At 26.5% G+C, this 27,355-nt stretch overlaps 1 protein-coding gene across 7 annotated transcripts in view; it reads right to left on the bottom strand.

Moving 5' to 3' along the window:
- Nucleotides 1–27,355, bottom strand: part of LOC122502102 (NAD(+) hydrolase sarm1) — a 72,774-nt gene that overhangs the window by 23,867 nt on the left and 21,552 nt on the right. For 4 of the 7 annotated variants that reach the window (XR_006301607.1, XR_006301606.1, XR_006301609.1 and 1 more), the window contains one exon: nucleotides 555–695. Coding sequence is in view for 1 of the 7 variants with exons in the window: in XM_043612004.1 (XP_043467939.1) it covers nucleotides 555–695 (141 nt within the window). In the remaining 6 variants the exon portion in view is untranslated. Of the gene's footprint in view, nucleotides 1–554; nucleotides 696–2,629; nucleotides 3,401–7,907; nucleotides 8,104–9,200; nucleotides 9,339–13,311; nucleotides 13,374–27,355 lie in introns of those variants that run through there. The other 3 variants (XR_006301608.1, XR_006301611.1, XR_006301610.1) reach the window with 3 other exon arrangements.

Below are 27,355 nucleotides of genomic sequence, written 5' to 3'. Positions count from 1 at the left end.
AAATAAAAACTATCAGACACGTGCTATGCTAGGCATTCAATGATTACGAATAATATAAAAATAATAGCGACTACACCTCATTTGTTAATTACAACTGAAAAAAGGAACGAGAATCCCAATTATAATGATTAATGATACTCGCTGCTAATAGGACAATAAATCTTTCCCTATAAAGACAGTTTAATGATTTTTAGAAAAATATATAGATCTAAATTTAAAACAACTTGATTCTTGAATAGTTGAATTTGTGCGAAGAAGGGATGAAAAACTATAGGCAATCAACATATTTATTCAAAACCGGTTATATAGTGTTAAAAGTGAATTTTTAAACAATTTATTTAAAGCAAGAATAACTATTGGATATAAATAAATATTTATAAATTGAACTCTGGATAGAAACACAGTTTTTCTGCAGATATCAAATTGAGACAAAAAATGAATCAAAAGTGTTGCTGAAAGATGAACAAAACTTTAAAATTCAGTTTGTAAAAGATCTTGAATTCTTAATATTTCGCAAAATTCATTTAACAATTAAAATATGAAAAGAAAATTACCTGTGAAGATGATGTGACCTGTGGGTGGTGTGTGTGTGTTACATGTGTCCTTCCACCTATCAAGTTATTTTTTTTTTGAAAATTTTCCATGACTGCGTGCATGTCTCCATTTTCGCCCCCCTCCGCCGGGAAATCCGACATCTGTTAACAGATAAATAGAAATAATGTTTATTTGCCAAAAAAAAATATATTAAAAATAATCTATTTTATCATAATTCAATATAAATGATAATGAAAAAGAAATTGTCCTTAAAAAATTTTAATTTCTTTTGTCAAGAAAATTTTCGTTAATTTCCTACTAACATTACCAGAGTGGCAAAACAAAAGGTTCTTCATTCTGTAATCTCGATTTTTAATGATTTTTCCATTATTTTTTACAATCTGAAGTTTTTTTTTTAATTAGGAATAGTGTCCTTTATCAAATTTTAAAAATAGAGGATCCAAAATGGCGGCCAAAGAAATCGAAATCGAAATCTCAAATTAAACTTAATTCGGTTTGTAAAGAATAGTATAATGAAATTAATTGCGATTAAATATTTAATTAACTGACAATAGGTACTTAATTAATTAAGTAATTAAATTATTAATTAGTCAAGTATTTAATTAATAAAATTAAAAGAATAAATCGAAATTTAAAAAACCCTCGAAATAATTTGAACTTAATGAAGGTATCACCGACAGGTACATGATTATATCCCACTTGAAGGGTGATTTACATGTTCTGATTTAAAAATTTTGGGTTAGGTTTTAATTGAGGAAGTCTTCAATTACGTTTCTTTGACTCGGGCGTGTGCACTATGTACAATAGCACATTTACAATTGCAATACACAAGTAAAGTTTCACAATTATGTACAGAAAAGACGCCTGTTTAATAAAACAGGTGCGCCCACGCGCAGTATAGAAGCTATAAAATTTTGTACCCGGATCCTGTCGAAAGAGAAGTCTATTAGTGAATTAAAAAGAAATCTTAGGTAACTCATTTAATTCAATTAATCAGAAAAGTTTTAGTTTTCGAAGCGATAATAATTTATTGCCAATAGATGTCATGTTATATCGAATGAGAAAAACAAAGTTGGAAAATCAAATGATTCACACTTGTATTTTCAATGTTTTTAAAATATTCCTAGCTTTATCTATCGATATCCTAAATTCAATGCAAATTTTAAAATGTTACGAGGAAAAAAAATGTTACTTTGTCAAAGATTGCAATTTTTGACTGACTGATGTTTGATTAAGCTGAGTCCCTGAAGTTCGCGTTGATGATCAGTGTCGAAAACTATTATTTCGGGTTTGAAAGTGTCACTAATTTTCATTATTTTATTCGCTTTGGGAGTTAAAAAAATGTTTCGGGTACTTTTCGAAGCTAAAACTTTTGAAACAATTGTTGAATTCCTATCGCTGAGGTAAAGTTCGCGCAGATAATTTTTTTCGCGAAATCGAAAAAATCGAAATTGATTCAAAGTTTTTAGGTTAAAAGAAGGTCCTGAACGTTACTTAACTCGTGCGAATAAAGAAGAAATTACGTTTTCATCTCAAAAGCCCCGAATAATTGTCTTCGACGTTAACTTCAGGGACATAACCTTTCCAGCAATTTAAACGTTGAAGAAACTGTACAAATATTTAGTTTAGCTTTTTATATTATTTATTACATAATATATAAATAATGAGAGAATACAGTATACAGATATAAAGCAGTTTAGTAAATAAACCTCACAGTGAAATTTTGAAGCAGTTAAAAAATATTTTTAAGCATTAGTACTACATTAAATAGTAAACAGTGTTTAGCACCGAACTCAATTTTAAGTTTTCATAGCTGCAAACCATGCAGTGAAAGCTTTCTGCAAGCTTACAGGTTAAGCATAAAGATTCAAAAATAAAATGCTAGAATTTTGATCCAAACATAGTGCATAAAAGTATATTTTTAGGTTTAGTACAACTTTCCATGAGAAAAGCATGATATATGACAATTCCTGACATGTGATTGCAAAAGAATATTATTTCTTTTATTAGCTTTCCAGGTAAATTAAAGGTGAACACGTATCACACACGCATGTAATACAACATTGGCACTCACTTTGACGCGCATTTAGGCCACCAATTATGAATTTTCCTTTCGGAGAAAAATACTCGCTGCCAACTGGTTTGAATTCCAATCAGCAGCAGGTGATCGTCAATACGTTGGCAGTGCTGATTTGCCAACGAGACAACTTTGAACTTGACGCAATTTAATTTACCGAATGATGGACAAGGTCGATGATCGTAATGCGTGTCTCGATTCACTTGATTGATAATCAAACGCATAAGTCCACTAAATTGCAAAAGAAAACCAAATAATCTTTAGTGCGAATTCCCAGTATCCAACCAGCGGCAAACACACCAGTTCGTTTCATAATCTAATAATAATTCACGGCACTTGTTTTAGACACATTCCTTGAGAGAATTTTGTTGATATTCATATATCATAAGAAACTACACTTGTTAGGATAGATTCAAAGTTCGAAACTTTATTTTCGGGATTTCTTTCAGAAGGGCGGGAAATATTTTTTTTGGAAAATTATTTTGGGTCACGGTACCGGCCGCATGTATGTGTGTGTGAGTAAGGTCAGACAATGTTTTAAGAACTGGTAGTATATGATAGCAAAACGATCGGAGGACATTGAGGACACAAAGAACTGGCAGCTGTCGAGTGGATTACAACCGGATAAAACTAAACGTCTTTACAACGAAAAGTATCGCGCAAGACAGTTTGCGTTGGACTGAAGAGAATTGAACACTGTGGTTTCAACTCAAGACGGTGCTGCTTATTTCCCGCATGCTTATGCTTCTCTCGCGCCACACACGCGCTTGAAATGTCCCGGCGCGACTTTAGCGCTCCTCGTCACGCACTGGAGATTCGCTTAAATGAAGTTAAAGAAGCCGGTTTTATATATACGCCATCGAGGAATGCTGCGTGATCTGTCATACGTTCACCTTACAGTATAAACATAATACTAAACATTCCCGGGTTTTCCCTTCTCATCAATTCTTTTTATTGTTTTTTTTCTCCAAGAGACGTGAAAACACTTGTAGAATATTGAAATGAAAGCTGTGAAGGAGTTTTTATACTTGAGAAATTCTTCAGTTTGGAAAAGTTATATTTTGTAAGTTTCTTTTGAAAAGGAACGAAGGAAGGTTTCTTCTGCAGTTTAGAAAAGACATTTTGCAAGCCGCTTATAAGTTTTTTGGGGCTACATCTACAGTTCGCACAAATATTAATATTTTTTAAGTTTCAAAATCAAAGTTGCTAAAAGTTCATAAAACCTTGTATTCTGATGCAATGTACATTTTTTTAACAATAAGTTTTAATGAAAAGTCTAACAATACTCATGAAAACCACTCTTTTTTTTGAGGTCGAAAAAGTGCAAATGCAGCATAAAGTGGTTAATTTCTGCACACTTTTCATTACTTTTCTGCATACTTTTCTTGATGCATAGTTTTGATGAAAAGGTGGTACACAAAGCACCGTGTGCACCACGTGTATAGAAAACATCTTTCCGCTCTTGATGCACTACCATTATACTGTTTTAATGAATAAATGTAATGTTATGTTGATTATAGTGTACATCATGCTGCAGTGAAAATTATGCGCAGCAAAGCAATGAAAAGTATGTAAAAAATTACACTTTTCACTTATAGTATGCAGCAAATAAAGAAAAGTCGTTCATTGAAAGTTCGGGACTTCAAGTACATTGTTAAGTAGATTTTTAAAGCAGTTCAGAAAAGAAATTTGCAGACAGAGATAACAGTGATGTTTTTGTGAATTTCATCATATTTTGCGGAAAATATCTATTGTCTTTAAATTATAAAACTTGCGATTAACAAGTCATTGATTACCTTTCATTGGTATGGCTTGTATTCTGATAAAAATAGCAGATAACAATTATACAAACTATCAATGAAGATAAATCTAATTTAGTATTAGAGAGTATAAAGATTTACAAAAATCACATAACATAATAGTAGAGAATATTTTTCAGAAAGCAAATAAATCAAAAAAACATGAGTGCCAAATGTTTTGCATTTTTTAAATTTATTAATAATAATAGGAATTTCCTTATTTAGCCAGATGGTGTCCTGTGCGTGTATGTAACCTAGAAATGAGCTTATGCTGCATACATACGAGTACTACACGTCAACATAGGTATATCTATGTGAGATTACACAAGTCGCCTTTGTTTGAACAAATAAACCGAAGAGTACTCTTATCCTCACGTTTTGTTACGAATGATTTGCAAATAATGACTAATATTTCTTTGACTTTTGTCTTCTTTACAAATGAAATTTATTACCAAAACGACGCCATGAATATCACTTTTAAAAATTCTCTATAGCCCAACATTTGCAACTACAAATCGGTGTTAGTATAAGAAAATAGTCGGAAAAATAGTTCGGTTAGAACCTTCTTCGAAAAGTAATAAAACTATCTTTAGGAATTTTTTCATTTTAGGTCATTTTTTTTAAATCTATCCAGGTGGAAAGTGAAATTCTTTTGAGAGAAGTATATAAAGCACTTGTGTATGGCAGAAAACCACGTGCATGGCACACAGTAACACCCGGAGATGTCTCCTGTAACATCTCTTTGTGTCAGATTACATTTCGACGCCTACTATGTTATCTAGCACATATAATAGCAGAAGTATTTGTTACTGATTTTAAAATTCTCGAACAAAAAGCTTTGTTAATAATTTTATTTCTAATACAAAGTAGACAATTTCTTATTGTTAGGCATATGTATTTTCATAGTCAGTGCTCTTGAGTTATGTTTAAATACTTTTGTCGCCAATCTGCAAGGTTTTTGTTTCTAGATGATATTAGAAAAGAAAATCCAACAAGATAATGCTGACTATAGGTTTCACCCCAATCACTAAAAATGAAGAAGCTCTTGCAATTTTCCAATTAATATTTTCTCATACATATGATATTGAAATTGAATTTTAAAATTGAATTCAATTGAATAACAAAAATAAATAAAAAAATCAATACATAAACTTATCCAAAATGTTAATTTTTAATTTTGCATAAGGGGCCTTTTCCTGCGCCCCTTCTGCCTTTTTTGGACTCTTATAATATTCGAAGTGTCTTCGTGTACATTTCTTCACAACATCTCAAGTAAGCATGTCTAGACATGTCTAGAGATGTCTAGAGTTATAGACTGGCTCAATTGATAACACTCTTTTTACAATTGTATTACTTCTGTAAATGGTGGTTTCTTAGTAGGTATGAGGACATAGACTTAAAGGTGAGTACACTGAGAAAAGTTCTGGTTCGAATAACAAGAAAACCTGTTTTTCACTATAGAGTTTCGTGTTAAATATAGATTACTAGATTTTTTCCGATCAGGTTAACCAGAATTCTAGTTAATTTAACCATAATTCTGGTTATTTCAACTAGAATATCATGTTAAATATAGGAACCCTAACCAGAATTTTTTTTCAGTGTACAGAATATCTTTTTGGGCAACTATATGTTCGTTCAAAAGACGTAAAGGCGTCTGTACTTTACAGATTTAGAAAATAAAGACAGAAGTCTTCATTAAATCAAAATTAATTTTCTAAAAATATTCATTACGTACTGTATTATTATAACAAATGTTATAATAAGAATGTTATAAGAAAAATAACAAAACTGTTACGAAGGAAGGAATAAGAAACTTTTTTTGGATCATTATAACCCCTGTCCTTGTGGTAGGTCATATGTTTTATAATTATTGACAATTTATTTTTTGTCCAGAAACTCTTTATTGCTTTGTCTCAAGGTCCTTTGCTTTAACGCTTCTAAATGTCAAGAAATGATCATTATTTGATTAATTATCATCAAGGCTATGAGAGAACACTATTCTGAGGGATTGCAATAAAAAAACTGATGGCAATCAGAATATTCGTTTTTTGCCCACATAGGTCATTGGCCCATGAAGATTGCAGTGTTCCGTTCTTCACATGCCTGGATTATCAGTAAACTGTTTTATGCATGGCATCACTGGCGCGCCTTATATCTCTTTAATTTTCTCTTATATTTATCTCGCTCCTCTTGACATACCACTGGTTTACACATTGGATTTAAAGTCTGATTTTGTAGTCTTCTAAACCTGTACTCTTAAATTTTGTGTGATTCTAACGAATTGCCATTGTCATTTAACTCATTAATTTCTATTTCTTCAAAGAGTTTCCTTGGTATATTTTCATGAAAGTGAATTCTGTTTATTTGGGAATACCAGGAAGATCAAGAAAAGAGGACACTTAGGCGATGCTAATTTTAACAGGTCGGTCATTAGATTTATTTTCATTGTTAAAACTAATTTCATTATTTAACCAGTGCAGTCGATTCTTATTTTGCGCAAAATAAATTGAAATTATTTATCATGATGAGACAGTTGGGAATCTTTGCTCATTTATCTATTCGCCCTCGACAAATATAATAATTGATAAATATTTAATCACATTCAACTTTGTTCATTTAAATCAATTAATTAAATTTATTATTATCAGATTTTAATTCTCAGATCTGAGTATAAATTTAAACAAAAAATGAGCTTTTGTTTTTTATGAACATGATCGGGCAAAACTTATGTAAGATGTGTCACACTAAAAATGTCCACATTAAGTTCGATCGTTAAAATCTGACTTTCGCGCGTGTAAGTTATACTGGAAAAGCAAATAAAAAGTTATTTTAAGTTGAGCCATTGGAGTAATTGTAATGTTTTAAGAGCCTGTAAATTAAGATAAGATCTTTATGTTTCTTGAGGTAAATGAGATTTCCTGGACCGAGTCCAGTTTTAGTGTGTCATTGAAATTTGTTTTCCCACCTTATTTTATTTTTTATAGTTGTTCGATAAGACATTTGTAATTATGAAAAATTAAAATGATACACACAAAGGAAAATAATATATTTTTCCTGTTTCTTAGCTAAAAAAAATATTACTCCTACGCAAAAAAAGAATCAGTCATTTATATCCGTTGCTTTGTACAATTTTATTATTCTTAAATCTTAATTGAATTCAAATTTTAAATACGCATTCGCATCCCATTCACTTTTGCTCTCGATTACTTTACACTTAACTTGAAGGATTCTTGGAGAGTGTTTACATTCTCTAAACATGAATATAATTATTATTAAAGTTGATAAATGAACCTAACGACTTCCCCATAACTGATGAACTTTTTTTTTATTTTAAACTAGACAGTTGACACTTTTTTTGGTACCTTTCTTAAGAACGCGTCACAATTAATTTTATTAAATATCTATATTTATAATTAGGTTTGTACTAATTTTTCAACTATTATAAGGAAACAGGATTTTGATAAAAATTAACTTACAGAATTTAGAGCGGTTCCTCTTCCCTTGTACAAAGTACTAGTGAATTTTGGATTTTCATGCTTATGCAGCATGTTTAGTCCTCTATCAACACTCATTCATAAACACTTAAAAATTGTTATTGTTTTTGCAACATAATTAACACCACTAAATACTTGAAAATTGTAACATGTGTTCTGATAAAATTATTCCTAGAATCTAAAAAACAATTTCTCTTTTAGTTTATTTATTTTGAGTATATTTTGAAATCTTAAGATCATTGTTTTATTATTTTAAAATAGATTTCAAAGAAATTAAACTAAATAAGAATGTAAACAGTAGAAATGTAACTTTTTGGAATATGTTGAAAAAAAGGTTGTACTTAATAATTATATATTTAGTTTTAAATATGACATAAAGGATTTTCAGAACTCTGTGTGCGATTTTCTCGGATGACAAAGGTGGAGATTAACACTTTTTTATGAATAAAAAATATGTTGCTTTGGTAATCAGTTGATTTCATTATTTACAAAATGAATAAGTCGCTTAAACATTGGAGAACTTTGTACAGCTGAATTTATAAATGAAATACAATTTCCTCGAATTCATGTATTATCTTTGCGGTTATCAATTTGTTTTTTCAAAATCGATATACATTAATATGCGCTCAAGAACAATGATTTTTGCTTTTATTCACAATGTCTGATTCCAAATTTTTTAAAGAGCACAAAAGGGTGTCACTCAAAATTAATTAGAATAGATTTTTACAATTTTTATCTCGATTGATTTTTAAAAAATCTTTAGCCTTTTTGCTTTTTGAAAACTTGTTGAATTTGGGTTTAAAATTTCGAACACGTTTCAAAAGCAAAAAAGTCCATTTTGGATTCTCTTTAAAATCTGACAGTAGGGCAAAGTTAAGTCGGCAAAGTTTTGAATAAATTCGCACTTTGAATATAACATTAGTTTTACGTTTTGCAATTAACTTTTGACTTGCTCATTAAGTTGAAAATATTCAAAGAGGAAGTGGAAGTGCTCCTTTGAAACGGATGTCACGTATGAATTGCAGATACTTGCTTCTTCTCGAGAATGCACGTGCAATAAATTTTATAATTGCGACTTGCGAGATAACACCGTTTGCAATATAATGAAACATACCAAAGAGTATTTTCACTCTAACAATTGAAATTAATTTTTAAAAAAATACTTTGATATGAAAGATTTCCTTTTTTTCCAATTGTTTACTAGTACAAAGAAAAAAATTTTTATAAGAATATCAGAATCACATGTGCAGAACAAGAAGTTAAAACATAATTAACCTTGAAATTTTAAAATCACTTTCACACATATATAATATAATGGAGGAAAAGTTTTAATTTTTGTTTAAAAATAATAAAAGAGAACACATAGGGCACAATGAACAGTTATCCGCGCGGTGAGGGTTTGTATAATAATCCGACATAAATGACGGTCGACACATGTACTGTCGGAGGAGAAAAACCGGCGTTACAAACGTTTTATGATATTCGAAGCGGAGGTGGTCGAATCAGCTGGATTTCAGTGGAGGTGGCACACGATAGTGAAGAGAGCCGATATGAGGAAGGTGCGTGTGAGAGAAGGTGCGGATGCAACGTAAAACTTGTACACATTCCACATATCAATGACATGATTCATCGCTATTATACATATTGACAAAAATTCTCCTCCAACTTTGAATATCATTACCGCATTACGTACGCTACACAAGTTTTACTATTATTATGCTTCTATTTTCGAAGTAAACGGAAAAATTCCAATGCTTTTATTTGTTAGGACCTATATTGAGGAAGAGAGTGGCCATTTGGATAGAAGAATTTTTATGCAGATTTACTAAAGAGCATAAAAGAGCATAAAAAACAGCTAAAGTAGTCTAAAACTAGGTCTAGAACTAAAGTAGGTCTTTAGCTTTAGTTTCGCAGTTCAGTTCGAGCAGGTACTCAAGAAATGAGTTCAGAAGATTTTTGCGAAAAAGTTCTAAGTAAAACTTCTACTTTATAGGAAAAGAATTTTCTTGATCCTTTTTAGCATTGTAATGATGATCTTAATCTTCTTTTAGCATACCATGATTTCTTGATTTTAAAAATTTGCTAAATTGAATGTATTACCAAAAATGGAGAATTGTATCATCTGGGCGAAATATGTCGGAAACGATTCCACGAAAACGAAATCAGAACGGATGTCGTCCTTCGAGAGAATTCCCCATATGATGTCACGAATTGCTCTTACTCACAAGTGAGTATCCGTCTCCGACTCATTGGATTGGTGAAACTTGTCAATGACTGGTTCATTCAGTATAATGACGTAATACACTAACGTATACTACACACGCGATTTACAATTAATCGGCTAAAATGTGTAAAATGACACTCATAATTCTAATTTGAAATACTCGATTCTACATTAAATACTCAATGTTTATGAACTTACCTATAAAATGAAAAAAAAATCCCTGAACTTGACTGAAAAAGAGCAGGAGGTTCGTCGATTACGATTTGTCTGGAGCGTGTAATGAGAATGACTCACAACTTCGTGGAAGTTCATACCGTTTTATTATCGTAGCAGAAATTTATTTTCATTTTTAGTGACTCGTGTGTAAAGCGGCTTAACAAGAAATTTCCTCGTTACACAATTAACGGTAGTTTTTTTTATTTGTTGCATTCGCATCTTCTTTACTCTCTGTCTCCCAAGTAGCAGAAAATTTAAAAAGTTTTCAAAATCATTCCTAGTGGGTTTGTTTGTTAAAAATTTTTACAAATCTTTGACATGCTGTAATAGTTGTAGACTCATTACACAATTGACGCGGATGATTCATTCCTACTGATATCAATGTCGTGTAGACTTATAGCACTAGGAAACTGTCATCTAATCAGTAAAATTATCATTCAATTCAGATTTTATTTTTTCTCTGAAATTACTCATAACTGTGAATAATTCAACAGGTCAACAGAATTTAAAAAGTACTGACTATCGAAAAGTAGTTAAGTATTTAGGTCAATTGAACTACAACAGAATATTGAAAATTGTAACATGTTCTGATTATCATTAAGAAGTGAAATCCGTATTTTTACATTATCTAACACTTTTTTCAACGATTGCAGTTGAATGCAAAACAGTTAACGGTGAGGTCCCTGTGCATACATATGAATTTTGTAAAAAAAATACGAGTAAATCTCAAATTGCAGGTGATCGTACGTGCAATTTTTGATGAGTCACTTGAATGGCGCACCAAAGAGTTTGCGATGGGCGTGAGAAAAAAAAGCTCAAGAAGAAGGAATGATTCACCTTCTTAACTCCGCCTTCCTCATTTCTCATTATAGTATCTCTTTTGCAAATTAGTTGAATTTACATGAACAAGAGGAATCGAGTCGCGTGAGTATATTGCTATATAAAAAATAGATATGTTACCTCACACCATATAGGGTTTTCGGATATACATTTTTTTAAAATCAGTATTAAATTTTTATCGCTTTCTTCGAAACTCTCATTAATCGACATCGAGATAAGAGAAAACATTTTTTTAGAAAAATTATATTATCGAGATTGATATGGAGGTAGTTTAAAAAATCGATTCCTGATTATTGGCATTATCATACATTAGAAATGGATGAATGAATATTTGAATGAACTATATAAAAGAGGTGATTCACGCAGGCAGGAAATGCAAGGTCGTCTCGACTTTCTATATGATATCACATGTTACGCTTGTCTTCCAATAAACACGTTATCATACAAAGAACAATTAGATATTCAATGACCTTGAATGCTGTTTTTGCAAGATTAAGTGATTAAAAGCATAAGCAGAAGTTCCGAATTTGCGCTGATTTTTTAAATATTTAAAAATTTAATAACTAAATAGCGAGTAAATAATAGTAAATAGCGAGTAAGAGTTATATAAGCAGATTAAGAATTAGTTTTCTTGTCTAGAAAATGAATTTTCAGAATTCATATTTGAACAAGCAACAAGTAGATATATGTATATTTCAGGATTTATATATCAATCTTGATATACATGCTCTTGGATATATTTAGAATAAAGTATTTCATGTAACGCGTATCTGGAGAAAATAACTAAAATTACAATCTATAGACATAAATATTGAGAAAAGAATGTGTCAAGCGAAAAGTAAGTACACGCATAAAATGTGCCACATCTTCATGCAATAAGTGTCTCAACAGGATTCGATCAGACAAAAATAATGTCAGACGATAAGGGACAAATTTGTTACAAGCTGTATTTTATCCTTCAATATAATGAGGATAAAAAGAGGAATTATTTCTTCTGATTCTGTATCTAATCTTTACTTGTTAATTTGGAATACTATTTATGAGCATATAGATATAATAAGGGATGTATTACTAAGTATTACGAACGTAAAAACCTACGTTTTTATCGCAAAAAGCTCTTCATTGATAACATGGTTGATTAAACATCGTCCATTATATAAGTCTTCAACGAACAAATTCTGACTCACATTAACTTTCACTTTTTATTTTTATAAAGCATAATTTTTAGCCAAATACAATTTTTTTGGTTGTTCTTCTTTAATTAATAATTAATGATTTTCTTGGTAATATAATTTTTTAAGCAATAATTTTTTCGATTTAAGTAAAAGAATTTTCTGGGTGGGATTGTAAGTGGCAATGATCGTTTTGTGTTTTAGATACAGATGCACTTACTATTTATCGCATATACGAGTGTTAATAATACAGAATCAGCATTCAGATTAGTCAAGATACTGACCAAAACAATTTGGCATAAGTGGCACTGAGGTTGATGACTTGTGCAATTCTGTCATAGTTGCGACACAAAAACGACCTTATACAAAGTGAATCATTATTAATTTCATATGATGAATTATGCAAAGAGAAGAAATAAACATAAAATTAAATTTAAATACAAAGCGAAATAAACGTTCGAACATTAAAAGAGGAAAATTAAAGATCTAAATCTGTTATCCTTATGTGAAGTGTCATTTTATGCATATAATATTATTATGTATTTCTGATGTCTATAAATATCTGTAACCTTCTTACATTCTTATATAATAATTCAATCGTTTAATATTGTGATTTCCCTTCGTTCTTTTTGTACCCCTTTAAGCATATGCAACCTATACAAACCAGAAAATCCAATTTATTTTTGTATTTAACCCTCTTTTTTTTACCACTTTACCCCAAATTTCTTTATTTAAGTTCCACCAAATGTTGTGTACTGTTTTTTTTTATAAGTTTATGAAAATGCGGTGAAAAAAATAAAAATGTTCTGCAAGGCACAAGGTTATTTGAGTATTAAAAGAAACATTTTCAAAAACAAGTAATAATGATGGTACCAGGTACGCATATATAAAAATTAAATAATTAATAATTGTTTCATTGTGTTGCAGTACTTGCCCTGATGCATTCTCGCTCTGTAATTCAAATGCTAATTCGAACCTCATCACCCGCACACTCACCTGAAACACAAATAGTGGAATATTCATTAAATTCCTGAGTGTGGTATGGAACAAGGATTTTTTAACAGGAGAAACCGACTTCACCATCTCGACAACTGTAAGTGATTTATTATAATAAATATTTTAGTGTAGCACTGTAAAAAAGTCAAATTATAGAACAAGAAGGTTTCGTTTTTAAGCATTAAAGTAAAACAAAACATATGAAGGTTTTACAAATGAAGGTAGTATCCAAAACAACAACATTGACAACATTCCATCCATATTTTTTCTACAGATATCAAATTGAGACAAAAATCAAATCAATAGTGTTGCCTCGCAACACTTTTGATTTGATTTTTGTCTCAATTTGATATCTGCAGAAAAAATGTATCAATATTAAGAGCAGAGGAAATAAATTATTGTCATGTAAAACATATCAATAATTTATTAAATTGCTGATACTTTTTTCCTATACACTCGTGCATTGGTTAATTATAATGTAATGTTTAAGAAAAAAATGAATAAAATAAGGAAAAGTTCAGCAGCAAGACACGTGGGTGTCGCTAATCGCTAAAGGCGCCTTGAGGTCGCCTCTCATTTTGCTGTTTTGCGGTCCAATAAAATCCACAAGACAGTAAAAAAATGAAAAAAAAAGAATTTCGAAAAAAATTCACCCGAAACAAGATTTACACTTTGCATAAACAGGTACAAGTTTGCTTGCTCTCGATTATTTTTTTAGCAAAAGGCCCAAGTCAACCTTTTTAAAGTAATGCGAAGAAATATTGGTATTTAATATATTATAGAAAAATCTAAAAAGCATTTTTATTCATTCGTTCAGGTATTTTTTTTAGTTTAAGAAAGAACGAAAAGTAAACCATATCTTGATAGATTAATAATTTTTCTGGGAATTTTTATCTTTTTCGAGACGATCAATTAAAAATCACCGACTAAGAGATTCTCACGAGTCAATTTATCAATTCAAAGCAATTTGTCAGCAAATGACAAAGTTACATGTCTGAATGCGGGAAAATCTTAGAACTGTTCTTTAAAAGACGCGACGACGTTACGAATATAATTTGGCCTCGATTCAAAAATTGCGAGCAAAATGACTTGACTTTGTAACCATTGCGAACGTTTTTGTATTTTTTAATAATTATTAAAAAATAGATATTAGAATTTTTTTTTAAAAATAGAAGTGCAAAAATAAGGAGCGAAATTGGTCTTTAGTTCCGCGTTCCTCGGTTAAAAAAAAATTCTTTTACAACATAATTTCCAAAAGCCGAAAGATTTGTTTATCACCCTTATGTGTGGTCCTTTCCCACCAAAAGATCGTAAAAAAAATGTCGCAAAAAAGGTAAACTTTATATATACAGTTACTTAAAATTTTGTGATCATAAAATTATATCTAAAGATAGCATATGAAATTTTCACACCTATGAAATTTTTATATACCCTAAACTCGTTAGTGCGGACTTTCTATTCTTTTCAACTTTTATTTATTTTTTAAAAGCAACATTGAATTAGTTTGAATTAATTAGAAAGTAAAACCTGCTAAGGATAAAAAAGAAATATTTTGTTTTTACATTCTTATTTTTTCATAAGAAAGTCTTGTGCAACTGCGGAATTTAATTATTATTTTTCTTTCGAACTTTATGTACATATAATACATTTTATCTGTACGTGGAGAATTAAAAATTAATTAGCGATTCGGTATAATATTAATAAGAAATTCAGTCTTATCGTTTTTTTATATTAAAAAGTAATCGCTTATGCGGTTTTCTGATGTGTAAACACTGCAATTATTCGAATTGAATACTAAAGTCTTAAAGTTTATTAATTACATTATTGCATGGAACATTTCCAATGTTAAAACCAAGAGGCATTCTTTTTCAAGATTTGCGAGTCTTTTGATGTCATAAATTATACAAAGTTTTATAATTCAGATTTTGTTAGAAGTCGAACTTTTCATAGGTTTTTTCATTATCTGACCAAAGACCAAATTTTCCTCGCAAACTTTTGAATTGAATATAATTATTCTTGTAGTTATGTTGATTCTTCATATTCTTAAGGTTAGATAGGTTACGATATAGGTTCGGCAAGAACAATAAGATGTACCTACAATTAAAGTCATTTACTTTTCATCGAGACAAACTTTGAAGAAATAAAAATATGTGAAAAACATGAAAAAGATGGGAATGTGAGATAATTGAAAAATGAAGTCAAGAAGTGCATCTCTTGAATTCAAAGACCGCGAAGATATGCCGTAATGTCGTGACGCGTGACTAATTGCTATTGCATCCATGCCATGGCTAATCGCCATTTATTTTTATTATTTTGATGCCTTCACCTTGAATTGCGATATAAAAAGCACAGTAGTTGCGCACTGTCGAAAATTTTTCGTGTTGCTCGAGACATAAAATTTTTTTTAAATACTCAAAAGTATTTATATTTTAATGTACTGTACTATTCAAATAGTATAGTCAAACACTACTTAAAATTTAAACTTAAAAAAAAAAATTTTAAATTAAAAATTTCTTTTAGTTAAAATTTCTTCTTCAATAGACAAATGATATACATCACGCGTCGCAAAAGTAATACATTTCTTCTTCAATGGACAAGTGATATACATGAAATGAGGTCGCGCGCGAAACGAAACATTTATTTATTATTTACTTCTAAGTGGTTTTCATAAAAAATTTAAAAAAAAGTAGTATAGATATCACGGTTCAAACTAGGTCCGTAAATTTGCTTCAAGTCCGTAAAAAGTCCGTCATTTTAAAAAAAGATTCATAAAGTCCGTAATTTGATTAAAAAAGGACGAAAAGTTCGTAAATTCTCCTACAATATATAATATATGAAGAATTTTATATGAAGTTACAAATAATTCCAGAAATTCAATTATTTTCAAAAGTATACATAAAATTCTTCGCAGAAATTCAATTATGTTTAAAAATAAAAATATTTTAAAATTGTACTCGTCAAACTTTCAATTATAATTTTTAGAAAAATTACAAATGATTCCATCAATTATTTTCAAAAGTATAATAAAAATCTTCGCAGAAATTCAATTTATATGTTTAAAAATTTTTTTAAATACTCTTCAAACTTTCAATTATCTAATATTAATTAACCTGAAATTAATATACGTAAAAAATTAATAAATATAATAAAATTCTTCTCTAAAATTCAATTATTTTCCAAAATTTTAATAAAATTTTTGTCAAAATTTCAATTACATTCAAAAATTTTCTTCAATTCAATGATTTTCAATATGTTACTATTTTAATAAAATTTTCCAAAAGAATTTGATTATTTAGAAAAAATTTTTAAAACAATTCTACGCAAACATTTAATTATTTTCATAAATAATAATCAAATTTCACAGGAATTTAATTATTTACAAATTTTTTTATAAATTTCTTCTCAATAATTAAATAATTTTCATAAACAATAAAAAATTTCAATTATTTTCGTAAATAAAAAAAAGTTCTTTTTAGGAATTCAATTATTTTCACAAATAATAAAACTCATCGCAGAATTTCAATTTTTTTTAATACAATTTTAATCGAATTTCTCGAAAAATGTATTCATTTTCAAAAGATTTATAAAAAATCCTTTGAAAGAATTTAATTATTTAAAAATTTGTTGATAAAAATCTTTAAATAAGAATTCAATTTTTAGAAAGATTCAATTGTTCAATAAATTATAGTTATTTTTGTATTTAAATAATTAAATTTCTACCTAAAAGTATTATGAAAACTTTTGAAAATATTTGATTTTGTGCGAAAATTTTGATATTTATGAAAATAATTGAATTCTTGCGAAGAATTTTATAAAAATTTTCCAAAATAATTGAATTTCTGCAATGATTTTTATTATTTAACAAAAATATTAAAACTCTTCTCAAAAATTTTACTAAAATTTCTTAAAATATTTGAAGATTGGCAAAGAATTTTGTTATTTTTAATTTACGACAAGAATTTTATTTAAATTTTGAAAAATAATTGAATTTTGTTGTGGATTTTTGACAGGAATTTAATTATTTTTGAAAATTTAAACAAAATTCGTCCAAAGAATTTAATTAGTTGAAAATTTGTTAATAAAATTCTTTTTAAGAATTGAATTTTGCATTTAAATAATTGAATTCTAGAATTTTTTTTAATAAAAATTGATGTAAAAATGAATTTTAGTTCAAATATAGCGTGAGTTTTTGTAAATAATTGAATTTTTGAATTAATTTTTTTGAAAAAGTAAAATTGAATTGTTTTTATATTATTTGAAGTTTTTATTTTCTAATATATATTTAATTGAAGAATTTACTAATTGAAATTTCATAAAATTGAAAATTTTAAACAAATAGATTTGAAAATGGTTAAACAACGTTTTCGAAAATTATAATATTTCATTTGATTTAAAGAAGAATTTTAGTTAAAAAATTCTAGAAAATATTAATTGAATTCAAACGATGAAAATAATTTTAAAGAAATTAGTTATATTCTTATAATATAAAAAATAATGATTTCATCACTCGGTCATCTTTAATTATTACAAAACATGTTCATGTTTTATAGTTATGAAAAAATTTAATTTATAGTTTTAAGTAAAATGTTTTCTTATTTTACTCTTACTGGTTATATTTTTGTCAGTAATATTTGCAATTTTTATTTTTCAAAGTTTAAAAAAATTTTTTTTTAATTTTATTTTTTATTTTTAATTTTTGGTCCGTAAAATCCGTATTTTTAAATACTTCCACTGGTTCGAGCCCTTAGATATTAATCGAAATAGAAAAATATGAAAGTAGGGAAAATACGCGGTAACAATAGAAACGATAATAGTAAAATAAATACTTTTTAGTATTTCCGCAATTCAAAAAGGTACACACTACAAGAAAGTATCTTAAAAGTAACTTTGAAGTGACTTTTAAAATAATTCTTTTTGTAGTGTAATCTTAGAAGAAAAATCATCCAAAGATCATTGTATAGTCCTATCAGAAAAATGTCGTCATCCAAAGAGGAGTGAAAAAAAATTTAATTTTCGGATGAAATAAAACTTGAATATTGGTAAATTGGTATATTTAGATTGTGCATACATTTTGAAAATTATATATAAAATTATGATGAACAAGTCGATGACATACATTTTGAACATTTATTTTCTTCCAATTTTTGTAGGCACGTAGTTACCATTGAGTAAATTACATATAGGACACCCATTGCTACCAGGAGTAATATCGTACTTTTAATAAAAAACATTTTACTACCCTTTTTTCTTCTCCTGGGTCTTTCTTCTTCTTCTTCTTCTTCATAATCATCATTTTCATCATCGCTCATTTTTATATATCTTGTTATATTACAAGAATTTGTAAATATTTATATATTCAACTAAGAATATGTTTTCTCTTATATTAATATAATTTTTCTATTTGAACAGAAAAACCTTTAGTTATTCTATGGATATCAAAACTTTTCAAAACGTGACTTGCATAGCAAAAATGTTATGATAAATTTTTAGTCTCAATTTGATATCCTTAGAAAAAATCTATTGCAATAATATATAATAAAATCTGCAGTGCAGTCCTTGTTGAAACATTAAAAAAAAAATTAAAAGACCGCATTGCTTAACATTTGTGTAAAATTCTGTAAATTCAAAACTAAGGATTTATTTGAGTTTTTCAAATAATAAAATATTGAGAATTTAACAATTTTTTATAATTCCACACTCAATGAATTGCATAATATGGTTTAATAATAAATTTGTTTCGAAGATTAGGTTTCATATGTAATCACACATATTTGAATAATTTACATAATTTAAATGCTATTTTTTTATCGGAACATTATCATTTTATGCCTTTCAATGTGAACGGGCATATCTAACATCAGTGAATATTATTGATGAGTAGAAAAATTGTTTTCGAGGAAATGATACCATAATCTAAGAGTGCAAGTAGATCAGGGCAATGTCACATTATTATAGAAGAAAATCATCTTTTGTTATTACCGCATGCTACTACTCTATTAGCAGATTATTAATGTTTCATATTTAAATATATTTATAGAATTGTTTCTCTTAATTAAATATATAATCAATGAAAGCTATTTATTCTGAAATTATAAGAATATATAGGAACTTAGAACTAATTTTAGAAAATTATTAAATTTAACCATACAGTTTTCTTGAATGTATCAATACTATTCTTATAACCCTTTTGTGCCCAGGGAAAACCTCCGAGTTACAAATAAGTTTCAACAAAATCCGATTAATTTTCAAAATTAGATAAATAAAAACAATTTTTCATTTCGAAAGTGTTTAAAAGGATTAAATTTCATGAACAAAGTCCCAAGGGAAGAAGTAATTTAACTTTTATTCAAAACAATAGAATAATGTTCAATTAAAATTATTCAAGGAACAAGGATACTCGTCTGGCTCAAGTATAGATATGATCCTTTTTGACATGCTTTATGATCTACGTGGGAGGTTTTTTCTCCACCCCTTTTCTCCTTCAAGTTTTGTTTAGTCTCCACAGAACCATTTTCGGTTTTTTTTTGTTTCTTGAGTGCAACAGAAAAGTCAAGAAAAAAATATTCATTGAAACAATTGAGCCACTTGCACTAAATTGCAGAGAGTTGGAAGACTCTTTTATATCTCTTTTTCTCTTTGTGAATTTAACTTAATTTTTGCATTGTTTACACGGGTTAAATAGTCAGTTGAACTGTACAACGTGTACAATGCGTCAAAAATAACAGTTGCGAATCAAATTGAATCGAAAAAACTGAAAATTTTACGGAAATCTGATTATAGATTTAGAGCTGATGGAATTAAAAGTTTTTTTTTGATTTTATGAAAGAATAAGAAGAAGGACAATATAAAGTATAAATGGAGAGAAATTAATACGAATGAACGGCGTCAATAACGAACCGGATATTTTTAATTAGTTTTTGCACCCTAGAGACAATTGAGAGACAAGACTATAGATGTTGGTAATTACCACACGCGCACGAGAAATGAATGTTTCAATGAACCAACTAAATAAATGAATGGAACTTACACTATAACTGTACTACTTGACTTGTCATCGGCACGTGCTGTTCCTTTTTAAGACACGTACACATTCTTTCTCGATTGGCAACATTAAAGTGCATAATTGAATTTTTTTACTTCACCATACAAATTCAAGGGAGGGGGGAAATGCATTGTAAGGTTAATATCATTTTCGTAATTATTGAAACCTCAGTTTAATGCAACACTTTTTTTATAAACAGTGTTGCATTTAATAGCAAAATTTTTCGCCCAAAAATGCAATTATTTTCAAAAATTTAAATAAAAAATTCTTATCAAAATTTCAATTATTTTCACAAAACTTTTTCTCAATTCAATAATTTTCTATATAGTTACTATTTTCGATCAAATTTATCAAAAGATTTAATTATTGAACATTTTTTATTACAATTTTACGAAAACATTAAATTATTTTCATAAATAATAAAATTTCATTTAGGAATTCAATAATTTTCATTGCAGAATCAGAAATATTTTTAATACAATTTTAAATAAATTCCTCGTAAAAAGCAATTACTAAAAATTTTATTAAAACTTGACGAAAGAATTCAATTTTAAGAAAAGTAGAACTAACGAAAAGTTTCAATTATTCAAAAAAATAAAATTCGTTGCAATAATTCAAATATTTTCATAAATAACTTTTAATTCGTCGCAGAAAATCAATTATTTTCAAAAATTTTTAAGTAATTTTTCAAAAGAATTCAATTATCTTGATAAACAACAAAGTTCCTCACATAAAATCAATTATATTAAGGAAATTTTTTATAAAATTCTTTTACAAAATTCAATGTGATTTGAAATATCTGCTATTTTAATAAAATTTTCAAAAAAATTCAATTATTAAAAAAAAATTGATAAAATTCATCCAAAATTCAATTATTTTCTTAAATAATAAAATTTTCACAAGAATTCAATTAATTTATAATAGCGTTTTCAACAAAATTTTGAAAAAATCAATTATTTAACAAAATTTTTATACAATTCTTTACAATAATTCAATTAATTTCACTAATAATAACATTTTCCGTGTAAATTCAATTTAAAAAAAAAATTTTTTATAAAATTTTAAGTAAGAATTCAATTATTTTCATACATAATAAAACTCATAAAAGAATTTCAATTATTTTTAGTACTATTTTAAATTAATTAATAGAAAAATTCAATTATTTTCACAAATAAAATTTTCCGGAAGAATTGTATTATTTAAAATAAAGTTTTCATAATATTTATTATATTTTGAAAAAATTAATTATTAAAAAAAATGTTTTTATAAAATTTTTATGAAGAATTCAATTATTTTCAAAAATAACAAAATTTTTCACTGAAATTCAATTCTTTTTAAACATTTTAATAAAGTTTTTCGCAATAATTATTCAATTATTTTCATAAAAATAATAAAACTCATTGCAAAATTTTAATTATTTTTTAATACAATTTTAATCGAATTCCTCGAAAAATGTAATTATTCTTAAAAATTTTATTGAAATTCATCAAAGAAATTCAATTATTTAAAAATTTATTTTATTTAAAATTTAGAATTTTTAAAAATTAAAAATTTATTTTTCCTCTTTCAAATTTATTAAATAACATTCTTTATGAGTATTCAATTTTAATAAGAAACATGCAATTATTCAACAAATTGTTCTTTTTTGTATTTGAATAATTGAATTCTAGTGGAATTTACTAATAAATAAAAATTGATGTAAAAATGGATTTCAGTTAAAATTGTAGATAATAATTTAATGTTAAAAGCATTGTATTGTGAATTTGTAAAAATAATTGAATTTTTTCTAAGAATTAAATTATTTTCAAAACTTTTAATGAAATTTTTTGTAACAATTCAATTTCTTTCAAAATAATTTTAATAAATTTTGTCAAAATTCAATTATTTTCAATATTATTAAAATATTTAATATATATATTATATATTTATTATATATAAATATTTATTTTAATTATTTTTTTAAGTTTTTTTTTTTTAAACTATTTCAATAAAATTTCACAAATCAATTATTTAAAAAGAAATTTTAATAAAATTCGTCTCAAGAATTCAATTATTTTTAATACAATTTTCATTAAATTTCTCGAATAATGAATTTATTCTTAAAAATTTTATTAAAAATTGTCGAGAGAATTCAATTATTTAAAAATTTGTTGATTAAATTCTTTATAAAAATTCAATTTTAAGAAACATTTGATTATTAATTAAGAAAGTATTTATTTTTGTATTTAAATATTTAAATTCTCGTAGAATTTTCTAACAAAAATTTATTTTCATTTCATAAAAATGCATTTTAGTTAAAATTTTAGATTATAATTGAATATTAAAAGTAATATATCGTGAATTTTTAGAAATAATTAAATTTTGAAATTAATATTTTTAAAAATGATTAATTGAATTTTTTTTATATTATTTGAAGTTTTTATTTTCTAATATTTAATTAATTGAAGAATTTCACTGGTTATCGAGCTCTGATTCCGTTAATTATTCTTTTCTCATTCCTATTTTAAAATATTCCCAGACAGTGTCTATATAGGAAAAAAATATAGCTGATAATTCTTTAATAATATGTGAATTATCTGCGAGCAAAAAATAGTATTCGACGTCAAAAGTATTTTAAATTTTATTTATAACTCATTTATACTTCAGTTAGTGAGTCGCATAATAAATAATAATTTATTACTTGAAAATCGATTTTAACATAAATTGTAAAAATTTTCATCTTGAAATCTATCGCAAGAGTTTTAATACAATTTGTTGCATATATGTGATTATGCAAGTAGTTTTATTACCGATTTTATACTCAAATAGCATGCTGCTTTTGAAATTACAATTTCCATATAAAGAAACTTGTTATAAATCAAGACAAGAAGAAGAAGAAGCTGAACCTTGACGATAAATAAGGAAATAATTTAGTGCCTTTATTTTTTGATGTAATACCTATATCGCAGTTTATAATATGCAAAAATAAACGTATCATAATTTTTACAATTTAAGATGATGCTCTTTGCAACATGCAGTTTTTGGATTGCTCTCTGTTTTGTGAATTCGTAAATCTTTTTTTTCGATTTTAGATTGGTTTTGATTTTTTTAAACTTTGAGATCCTAACTAAGATTTTATTTAATTAATCATTAATTTCTTACGGGGATTTGATACAACTTTTTTTATGCTTAGGGACTTTTGGGAAATCTGCTTATAGATTCCTCAATTCAAAGTTATTTGGGGTTCTTATAGAATTTAAAACAAAAAGTAAAACTATTTAGATTTTAACCTTCACGTTTTTATTGTAAGCAAAATTTTTCAACTTTCTTATAAATATCATTTGTTTAATATAATAATGGAATAGAATTTTTCTAGTGAAATTAAAATGAAAAATGTGCCATACAACATGTGTTATTGTTTCTCGGCCATGACCAACATTTTCCATAACAATGAATCTTCATTTCTTAAGACATTTTCTGTTAAAGTATACAATAGGTATAAAATTACTTGAAAATTCCAATCGCATCTTATTTATTTAAAAAAGTTATGTTGATAAACTGCTAGATTTACATAGACGACAAAACTAAAATCAATCTTATTTATTTATTTTTTTTTTGATTATTTATTTCTTTATATGGCACAAGATACGTTTTTTACTTTTACGGAATAATAAAAGAAAAAAATTATTGTTAGGCAAAAACATTGTTCACTTTGTTAACTTTGTTGCTTTTTCCCACGCAAAAATCTGCTTGGAATGATAAAAATAAAAAAAGTATATTAAAATATTTACAAAATTCTCATTTTTCGTATATGCAGCGGAAGTGTTTTCACATAAAAAAATATGTCATGAGGAAATAACTTATATTATACGTGTGAGAGAAAGTGCATTGTTAATGTTTTTCAACACCTACACGTGAAATTAAGAATATTGCAACTAAACATGCAACGTACAAAAAAAAATTTTCTTTCCCATATTGCAACAGCAATAAAAACTGCAAAACGATTCTCGAAATATGAATCTTTCTTTCCCATCTAGTTCTCTTCCTCGTTTTCTTTTAATTGTATTTAAAAAAAATTGTTTTCTATCGGAATTAGAAATTTTGTTAATTAAAACATTTATAAGTGAAAAACTCGGTGAATAGAAATTTGTAAATAATTTATAATTTTTTCTTAATTAGACATATTATTTTAAGAAAAGAGATTTTATTTAAAAAGCAGATAGAATGTAAATGAAGTGTGCTATTTCGAGTGAAACTAATACTCAATAAGTAAACGGAAGCAGGAAATTGAAGTATTTAAATAGAACGTACGAGGTAATCAAACAGAAGTGTATTTTCTTCTAGAATATTCTTAACAATAATTTTTATTTTATTTAGAAATAATGATAGAATAAACACAGTTTATAACAAAAAACGCATTAAAATTGTTAATTTGCAATGCAACAGCAATGCAAAAATTTGGATACGTTTTTTGTCTTAATTTGATATCCTTTAGAAAAACTTAAGTCTGTTTGTGAAAAAATTCTTAAATTATATTCAGCATAAAAGAAGAGTTACAACTTAAGTAAATCTTTTATATTTAAAAAAAAAAAATTAAGTATTTAACATTCATTTTTAATTTTTTAAAAAGTTTCAAGAAATTATTAATATTTAAGACAGTCTATAATTAAAATAGGGAAAAAAGTTCGTATGTGCTTTTTAAAAATAAAAGGCAAGTTGATCTATGAAAGCTATCATATAGTAATGAGATGTTTTAGAAATACATTTCAATTCAGTATATTTTGAATTCAATCTGATTTACTTCAAAAGCTTCTATAGTTGTATCTTAAACTGTAAATACAATCCACTTCTAACATTTTGTACTGTCGTTTGTTATCGTCTGTCACCTTAATGTAAATTCAGGATCTCGGTACCTAATATATTTAGAAATTTTCCCAAACAAAAGCTCATGGAATTTAATCAGACTTTGCACTCGATAATTAGTTTCAAAAAAGTAGCAAAAAGTAGCTTTGAAACTAAAAAAAGTAGTACAAATGTAGCTATCAAAAAATTAAACTTGACGACCAAAAAAACTCGTTTTAGACACTTCACAAAACTGACAAAAATTTCATTCTCTATATTTTATTTTCCTGACTTTTTCCTAATTTTCATCAAAAATATTTACTTCTTTCTTATCCTGCTAATAACTTGAATTCCTGCAACGAATTTTATTATTCATGAAAGACTTTAAATATTTATAAAAATTTAATTCTTGCGAAGAATTTTATAAAAAATTTTAAATAATTCATTTCTTTCGACAAATTTTATGGAAATTCTAATTTAAATAATTGAATTCCTGAAAAATTTTTATTATTCATGAAAAGAATTGAATTCTTACGAAGATTTTTACGAAAAATTTTTTAAATAATTGAATTCAGTTTGGAAGTTTTATAAAAATAGTAGACTATTAAAAATCATTGAACTGCGAAAAGTTTTTTAAAATAATTAAATTTTACAAAGAATTCTATTAAAATTTTTGACAATAATTGAATGTCTGTGTGGCATTTTATAAAATTTTTTTTGAAAATAATTAAATTCCTAAAAGCCATTTTATTATTTATGAAAATAATTGAATTTTGCAAACAATTTTATTAAAATGCCGCAAAATAATTGAATTTTCGGTAATAATTTTGTTATTTATATTTAATAATTGAATTCTTTCGAAGAACTATTCACATAAATAATTGAATTCTTGTGAAGAATTTTATTAAAATCTAAAAGAATAATTGAATTATTTCGAAAAAAGTAATTCCTGTAAAAAGTTTGAATATTTTTATAATTGAATAAATTAAATTATTAATTTTTTCGAAATAAAAAATAAATATTATGAAAATTTTATTTTAAATAATTGAATAAATTAAATTATTAATTTTTTCGAAATAAAAAATAAATATTATGAAAATTTTATTTTAAATAATTGAATTCTTGTGAAAAACTTTATTTGTGAAAATAATTGAATTTTTCTATTTATTAATTTAAAATAGTATTGAAAATAATTGAAATTCTTCGACGAGTTTTATTATTTATGAAATTATAATTGAATTCTTGCTTAGAATTTTATCAAAAAAAATTTTTTTTTAAATAATTGAATTTCCATGAAAAATGTTATTATTAGTGAAAGTAATTGAATTATTGTGAAGAATTGTATAAAAATTTTGTTAAATAATTGATTTTTCACAATTTTGTTGAAAATGCAATTCTAAATTAATTGAATTTCTGTGGAAATTTCATTATTTATGAAAATAATTGAATTTTTGAATGAATTTTATCAATTTCAATAATTAAATTGTTTTGCGAAATTTTATGAAAATACTAGATGTTGAAAATAGAATTTCGAATATTTTTTGAAAATAATTGAATACTCGATTGAATAGTTTTAAAGAATTTGATTATCATTTTTTCGAATAGTTTTTTGATTTCTAGTATATTAGCGAATTTATAGTGAATTCTCAAAAAAACAGAAATAGTAGCTTTTAGTGGCTGAAATCTAAAAAAGTACCCAAATAGTCGCATAACGTAAAAAAAGTAGTAATTAGTAGGTTTTAGTAGATGAGTGCAAAGCTTTTCTTTGCTGTAATAGCATCTTTGGATATTATACGTGTAACGGTTTTTTTTTAAAATCAGTAGTTTGTAAACTGTTTACTTATTTTTATTACTTAGGTTGTTCTTGTTATCTTAGAGCAGCTATTTCCCCTGGAATGTAAATTAAAATCCAACAATAGTTTTCAAGGATTGCTAATAAGGATTAAAGTTTCAAAAATTGAAACTTAAGAGTCCTGAAAGATTTAAGTGCAATGCTAAGATATGAAAACAAAAAGAAAAAGTCATAAGTCAGGAAATGATTGGATGATAAGGTCATAAAGGTCAATCTAAAATAACTGATCCTCCGTTCATTTGTTCAATTTGATAATAGTATGGCTCG

Source organism: Leptopilina heterotoma, unplaced genomic scaffold (assembly GCF_015476425.1).
Source record: "Leptopilina heterotoma isolate Lh14 unplaced genomic scaffold, ASM1547642v1 Lhet_220, whole genome shotgun sequence".
In the NCBI taxonomy this organism is placed as follows: domain Eukaryota; kingdom Metazoa; phylum Arthropoda; class Insecta; order Hymenoptera; family Figitidae; genus Leptopilina; species Leptopilina heterotoma.
Note: the sequence above shows the minus strand (reverse complement) of the source record. Positions and strands in the feature narration are given on the sequence as shown.